Genomic DNA, 7,868 nt, shown 5'->3' with positions numbered 1-7,868 from the left:
TTCACACTAGATTTTACGTTACGCCAAATACACAAACACAGGTGCGCTGCGCATCAAATGAACTGAAAAATATCACAGATCGCTTGACGGAGAGTTAAACTCTGAAGCGCTCAGTCAGAGTGTTCTGTGAGTGAAAATATATCTGTGCTAATCATATACTCAGCCTCCAACTCACACACTGGCGAGTAAAATCTGAGAATTTATTAGCCATTGGCTAATATTAGACATAATTTAGTCGCCCAGAGTGAAGATTTAGGTCACATATGCGAGTGATTTACTCGCAATGTAGAGGGTTGGGACTGCATGCGCAATGCAAACGCAGTATGTGTGAACCTGGTGTAAAAGGTCGCCTCGCATACAGCTCACGAAATCAGGCTTGTGCGGTGTGTAAGCTATTGTGCAACAATTGCACGATTGTAAAAACAAATGCATTGCATGATCAAACATTTAGGTGAGAAATATATTTTTCATTGATATTTTTGGTGATCGAATCGGCAGATACTGCTTTCTGTGATCGGCCTCAAAAATCCTGATCGGAGCACCCCTATCTAAAATAGCAAAAATTGTCAGTGTTCATTGTAAAGAAACTTGGGACATACCATCCATGCATGGGTTGTCATCGTAGATGGGTTTAACAGCACAACTAAAGTACAACTCCACATTTTTCTCAATAAGGCCAGAGTCAAATGGACACAGGTGTCCATGCTTGTCATACACACTGTGAATGAGAATTGTAATGTCAATCAAATAATTGGAGAAAAACAAAACCACGAATATCATTCAGAACGATGCATTTCTCCTTATTACCTGAAGTTAGTAATCTTGTGCTGGGGCAGATCTTCATAGCTTTCAAAACCATCTTCATTTGCATCAAAGAGGGATAGACGCTCATCAGTCAACATCTCTGGTTCATCCAACTACCAGAGACAAATCATATTCAATATTAGTGTTGCACAGGCATTAGTCAACTTTAAATTACAAATGTGGATCAGTTAAGAGTTCCCCAAAAATGAAAATTGCCGTTATTTACTCACCCTCATGTTGTTCCAAACCTGCATGAGTTTTTCTTCTGTTGAACAGACATTTTGAAGAATGCTGGTAATAAAACAGTTGGTCCCCATTGACTTGTATTTCTTTCCCCTACTATAGAAGTCAATGGGGACCAACAACTGTTTGGTTCTTCAAAATGTTCTTTTGTGTTCAACAAAGAAACTTACAGATTTGGAACGACACGAGTGAGTAAATGACAATTTTCATTTTGGGGTGAACTATTCCTTTATATACCCAATTAAAGAGACATTGATTGGCAGCAGCCAAACGAACACTACAAAACAGCTCAAGGCATAACAAAACTCACAGCATCATCAGGATCTCCCTGGAAGAACTTGAGGTCTGAATCATCCAGATACTGCCTGCAGTCAGGACATTTTGGTGGAGGGGTCTAAAATGCAGATTAATGAGATTAATTTGGTGCATTAAAATTCAAGCAGCAGCATAAATGGGGAATGAAATGAGCGTCACCTTGGCTGCGGACACAGGCTTGATTTTGCTATTAGTAGTGTTCTCAGTATCAGGCCTGAAAGCAGTAGGGGATAGGATTTATTAACCTCACAGATTCCTTACATGGGGAGAAAACCTGGTTTAATTTGACTAACGTGGAACTCACTTTTCAGCTTCTGTTTTAAGGCGTTTCTCTTCATGGACCTTGACCAGGGGAAGAAATAATTCTTATTAAAATATTTCCATGGATATCTTAAAACCGCATTAACTGTCAAAACCTTACCTCCTCTGTAATATCTTCCTCAGGCTTCACTTCTGCCTCACCATTTGTGGCTTCTCCATTCAACTCATCAGACTTGCGTTTTGGGCTATTGGAAGGTACAACACCCATTTATAAACTGACCAAAGACTAATACAAACTCAATCGGATTTCAACTGCCCAAGCACAAAACTGCCATTTCACATCAGATTTGCACAAGAGCACAACACTTAAAATGTTGACTTACACTCTAGAGAACATGGAAAGGATAGTTGGCTGTTTTCCAGAGTTGCGCGTGACCCTGGTACTGGCTGGAGATTCTGTGGGGGAATAAAATGCACCATTTATAAAGTCTAAATATTCTACATCCAGCACACAATGTAGAGATGCAGCTGTTGAAACGTATGGAGGGTAATTAAAAGCTGTAAACCCCTGCAACGCACTCTTGGGCTCAGAGTCTGCTTTACTGCGACGGCCGCCCCTTCCCTTTGGGGCACTGGGAGACTTTATAGCATCTGCTTCCTCCCGAGTATCCATGGCTCCCTCCTGCTCGCCCTTGTCTTTGGGAGACCCATTTTCAGAGAAGCAGTTTGAATGTCTGTTCTGCTCCACTCCTTCATCCTCCTTGACAACTCCCAGAGCCGTCTTCAGCACGGCCTTCACCTCTGACATGTAAACCTCCTGAACAGAAAGACACTCAAGTTGAAGCACAAGTTCTCATCTGTTGCAGACGGGAGAACTGAAAGGGCAGCGTAACTCACAGTGGAAAGCTCAGAGCTCTTTAACTGGTCCTCAAGGATTTTGAGCTTACAAGTTCTCATCTGTTGCAGACGGGAGAACTGAAAGGGCAGCGTAACTCACAGTGGAAAGCTCGGAGCTCTTTAACTGGTCCTCAAGGATTTTGAGCTGGTCCTGAGTATCAGTGAGCAGGAACTCCTGCAGTAACCTGAGCTTTTCCTTTACACACTTCTACACAATGAAGAAAGAAAACTGTGCAGTCAAGCTACAAAAATGTTTAAGAAATTCACTCATGCAATTGGCAGATGCTTTAAATCAAGCATTTAAGGGACATGTTAACATTTTATCAGTTCTTGCTTTCCTTGGAAATCAAACCCATTAACTTAGCATTGCCATGTTCGACTGTTTGAGCTACAGGAAACTCTTAAAAAATATATAATAATAAAGTTTACAATACTTCACACATAAATCTAAGGCATGTTTCTCATTTTCTTTGGATATAAATGTTGGAATGAAATAAGACAAGAAAAATTGTGCCTTTAAGATTTGATCAAATAAATAAGAGGATGTGTTGGACCAGATAGACAGTGGTGGCCAAAATTGTTAAAACACTTGGCATATTAAAGAGGTTTCAGTTGTTTTTGTTGAATTGGCCATTACAATCCCCATAAAACGAACTATTGCCGGAACTACCTGCGTTGGAAGGAATCTGCTGTAACATTGAAAATGACGGACTGGCCCCTCAAAGTCCGGACTTCAACCCCATCGAGAAAATTTGGGGTGAGTTGGAAAATAAACTGGACAGATCTATTGTGCATTCAAAGGAAAGCCTTTGGCTTGAGCTGCAGAAGGCATGGGATCACATTAGTGTTGAAGTTCTCAGGAAATACATTGACATGAATGCCAGAAAGATGTGCTGCTGTAATTGCTGCAAAAAGGTGGACATACCAAATATTAAAGTCAAAAGTGGATAAAAACAGCACGACTCGCTTCATCTGATATTTGTTGTGCTCCGAGCAACCATCTCCATGTTTCACGAACATTATGGAATGAAATCATGTTTTGGAGGCAAAAAAAAAAAAAAAAAGGTCAATATTTTCAGATCCGTCAGGTGTTCTAACAATTTTGGCCACCACTGTATGGCAACACCAAGACTGTTGTTAAATTACAATACATGAAGGGCATATTTTGTCAGATTTCTATGAGATGCCTACATGTTAAAAAAAGCTAAAAAAAAATAAATCTCACCAACAACCCTCACCTCATCTGACAAACTGTCTCCACCTTCATCCAGCACCTGCAGCCTGAGAAAATGAAGGTAAACATCTCATTAACATTACACAGCACCCAACATCAAAATGACTCGACATGCAATAAACATTTTACAGCAATATTTCATCTTAACAGTTTTCTCTTCAGCTGACAGTCTTCGTCTCAGAAGAGTGAGCTATCATGGGATTACGCAAGTAAACATTGCACACACGCATGCAGACAAAGTCGGTGTTTATTTTGTTATTACCATCACTTTTGATTATCCTGTCGTAAATAAACTACACTAAACGCAGGAGGAATCAGTAGCGTTAGTTATGAGTCTAATGAATCGTGCAGTGATTGAGTAGAGCGAGACAGGAGGCGGGCAGAGCTATACTCGGACTGTGACACGTGTATTTGGCGCCAAATGCAGTCAGACTGACACCTGCGAGTCCGTTCGTATCAAAACAACCAGCCGCCGCATGTTTTACCTCCACACGCGAGCTGATGGCGGGTAACCTTACAGCATTTGGAGCACGGCTAAATGCTAACTAGAGTAAACATTTAACATGTTTTACATCTCCAAACAGCACATCAAACAGCGGCTGTTATGTGACGTGATCAACGTGTAACAAAGCCCGCGAATGTGCAAACTATGAAACACAGTCTATCGTTGCATTAAGGCAAATACAGCACCGTACCGTTCCTTGACATCCTCTGGCAAAGACAACAAGGTCCTGGTAGGCATTTCAAGTTCGAGTTGGATCAAAGAGAATTACTATTTAAAAACACGACTTAAAACAACAGATAAAAACGGCGATTAAGATCTGACAGTGCCAACAACAGCGCTCACTGGAGGGGCTTTATGAATTGTCGCTAGCAGCTGAGAAATACGCGCGGGCCGCTTTTTCGCGCGGAAACGCGGGTGGGTTGGACGCTACCACTAATTTAAAGTATGGGGGTCGAATGTGTCAAATGGGTTGTGCGTTTCTAGTTTGGTTTAAACTATTCAGATACATTATTTTGAGTATATGGAAAACATATTAGTGTTATGAAATATAAACTTTAAGAGTGAAAGAATACGAAATCTTAATTTGTTTTCAAGGATTATTTTCGTGTGCACCCCTTCTACGGCTTCAGAGACTCAACCTATATGGGATGTACCACATTTTGCTTTGCCTCAGGGGTGCAAATTCACTCCTCATAACTTCCAGTGTAAATATTTAACATTGCCGGTGACGGATAGAAATCTATCCGACCAGTTCGATTGGTTTATTTAAATTAAGTTTATATTGTTTTTAGATAGTATTTATATAGAATATATTTGAATTACAGTGTTATATTACTTAAATAATAAATAATTTAATAAAGTATACAAATGATCTTTAAATAAACAAATGCAGATGCAAATACAAATGCAGAGCTTTGAAATAAAGGTACCTAAAAATCAATACAAAATAAAATGAACACTAGATTCAAGAAATACAGTAACAGCAGCATTTCCAGCATGTCTATTCTGAAAGTGTTCAGATGTGTTGTGATTTAAATTTTCATACTGAACTATTCAAAAGAAAAGATGTTGTACTAATAACTCATTTGATCATAAACCAAAATCATAACATCTACATATGTATACAAATATAGCATAACTTAATAAAGAAATAACAGTTAACAAGCATGTTAGTTTAGATTTTATTTTAGACTACTCTATTTTTTATTTTGTGACCAAAAGCCAATGCTGTATTATAACCAACTGTATTATATTAAAATGTATTAAATTATTAACATTTTTAAATAATTAAACTAAAATGTAAATAACAATTTATACCTTTTTTTAAAAAATCAAATTCACTTTATATTGTTTTTTTTTTTGTAATAAAACAAAAAAATGTTACAACAACAATATAATTAAGAAATGAAGATACAGTGGGTACGGAAAGTATTCAGACCCCCTTAAATTTTTTTCTGTCAATATGGGGTGCTGTGTGTACATTAATGAGGAAAAAAAATTAACTTAAATGATTTTAGCAAATGGCTGCAATATAACAAAGAGTGAAAAATTAAAGGGGGTCTGAATACTTTCCGTACCCACTGTATGCTTCAATGGCACGTTTTTCTTTGTCTTTCTTTCTCTCCTTTTTTTCCACCTCCTCTTGTGATGTGGCATGATGGGCCAAAACAAAGGTCATCAAGGGGCAAAATGGGCCCTGGTTTTGGGCATCTCTGCTTTAAAATAACTACAATAGTTTGACAAAATCATTCTCATCCTATGATCATAATCATGTAATCTTAGTTTATCCTACAGATGGCGCAAAAGGCCAGTACATTTTTTAACATATAACGTTAGAATCTGTTCTTTGTCTGAACACAAGGTGACACTCTTGTGCAGCAGTTGTAGTTACTGCTATGGGTGCGCGTCTTCTCAGAATAAATGTGTTCTCACATATGCCGGGTGGAGTGGGAGTACAGAATGGTCATTAATCACAAAGACTGTTCTGAAAACAACTGTATATGTTTGCAGCTGTTTCAGTATGGCTTATGTCACTTCCTGCTAACTCTTGGCCATATTCCCAGCTGTGTAGTCTCCCAGGGTGGATTGCTGTTCCCACACAGGAATTTTAGATGTTTGACAACAACCAGGCCAGACCATCCTTAAGCCCACTCAGTCAGAGTTCACAATCATTTTTCACAATCAACCAATGGCCTTCCAGACACAGCTTTCCCATAATGCCATTCAGTGTTCGAACTATACCGTGGTCTTTGGGGGAGCCCACTTGTTCGAATTTATAGGTGAAACAACAAACAGCCACCCACAAATAGTCTATAAACAAAGCATAACAAAGCTGGCTTTGAGTTCACATGAACAACGGTTAAAGTTACTCGTCGTCTTAAAGTTACTCGTCGTCTGGCTACAGAAGAATACCATAATTCCTCCGTTCAGTTAGTAGGTGAAACAACAAACAGCCACCCACAAATAGTCTATAAACAAAGCATAACAAAGCTGTCTTTGAGTTCACATGAACAACGGTTAAAGTTACTCGTAGTCAGGCTACAGAAGAATACCATAATTCCTCCGTTCAGTTAGACTTAAGACATCGAGAGTCACACAGACCTATAACAACCCAGCCACAACACATAATTGCGAATAATATGCCTTACCTTAACACAGAATCGACCACAGAGTCCAACGTTTATATTTTTTCTACGAATCTTTGAGTTAACATGTACTAAACATGAGTGGAATTTGCACCGCAGCGCCCTCACACCTTGATGCTCATGACAAGAATAGCATGTATAGTTATCTTTATTGAAGTGAATTAGGTTTAAATCGCAGTCATGCTTGAATGAATGTTATTTTTGCAATTTTACACATAATAATCCACGATCACATTACACAAAACTGAAATTGCACGTCAAAATAACACATTGTCAATATTTTTTGAGACCCCCCCAAAATTTCACAAATCACGTTTTCAGGGGAGCCCATGTCTTATTAAGGGGAGCTGAGCTCCCCCTAGCTCCCCCGTAGTTCGCACCCTGATGCCATTCCTATTGATCTCTCATCACACTCCCTTCTTTCCTTTAAAACCCTTCGGCTAAACATCTGCACTCCCACAAAACTTTGGAACTGGCACTTATTGGACTGTCAGAAATCAAGGCCAGCAGTTCCAAGCAATATTGCTTGCGAACAGATTAATGTCCTAGCGAGTCGGGCCTTAACCATGTCCGTGCATGTTAGCATTTAGTTTCCCTTTTTTATTGTCTAGTCAGATTTATGTAATATGGGGGATAAAGCTCTTTTGTTCAGATTGTTAACTCAATACTGCGTAGGACTGAAATTCAAAACAAATGACGTAGTGGCATTAATCACTTCTGTGTCACGCACACAACAACCACTTCAGAAGTTACACTTTTTGGTGTATGCTAATTGCTAAAAGCACGTGTGAAACCAGGACCTTCCTTAGCTGACGCGGGGCCCGGTGTGATGTAGGGAGTGGGGCCCCCCTCGGTGGGGGGTCCCCCTTGGTCCGTTCGCCGCGGGGCCCGCACCAGTTGCACCCCCCTAAGGACGGCCCTGTGTGAAACTATCTAGATATTTTCAACTACAACCTTACAAAAT

At 39.5% G+C, this 7,868-nt stretch overlaps 1 protein-coding gene across 2 annotated transcripts in view; it reads right to left on the bottom strand.

The window, feature by feature from the left end:
- LOC107672482 (DNA (cytosine-5)-methyltransferase 1-like) overlaps nt 1–4,608 on the bottom strand; it is a 20,944-nt gene extending 16,336 nt beyond the window's left edge. The window contains exons 1-11 of one of the 2 annotated variants that reach the window (XM_016465691.1): nt 4,450–4,608; nt 3,759–3,801; nt 2,621–2,728; nt 2,203–2,440; nt 2,007–2,079; nt 1,784–1,868; nt 1,667–1,704; nt 1,522–1,576; nt 1,358–1,441; nt 808–917; nt 600–718 (exon numbers count right to left, since the gene is read on the bottom strand). In XM_016465691.1, the coding sequence (XP_016321177.1) occupies nt 600–718; nt 808–917; nt 1,358–1,441; nt 1,522–1,576; nt 1,667–1,704; nt 1,784–1,868; nt 2,007–2,079; nt 2,203–2,440; nt 2,621–2,728; nt 3,759–3,801; nt 4,450–4,496 (1,000 nt within the window). In that variant the 5' untranslated portion in view covers nt 4,497–4,608. Of the gene's footprint in view, nt 1–599; nt 719–807; nt 918–1,357; nt 1,442–1,521; nt 1,577–1,666; nt 1,705–1,783; nt 1,869–2,006; nt 2,080–2,202; nt 2,441–2,520; nt 2,563–2,620; nt 2,729–3,758; nt 3,802–4,449 lie in introns of those variants that run through there. The other variant, XM_016465692.1, reaches the window with a different exon arrangement.
- Between the last annotated feature and the right edge of the window lie 3,260 nt (nt 4,609–7,868).

This window comes from Sinocyclocheilus anshuiensis, unplaced genomic scaffold, assembly GCF_001515605.1.
Source record: "Sinocyclocheilus anshuiensis isolate Anshui unplaced genomic scaffold, SAMN03320099.WGS_v1.1 scaffold1430, whole genome shotgun sequence".
In the NCBI taxonomy this organism is placed as follows: Eukaryota; Metazoa; Chordata; class Actinopteri; order Cypriniformes; family Cyprinidae; genus Sinocyclocheilus; species Sinocyclocheilus anshuiensis.
The sequence above is the reverse complement of the archived record's forward strand: the minus strand, read 5'-3'. Positions and strand labels throughout refer to the sequence as shown.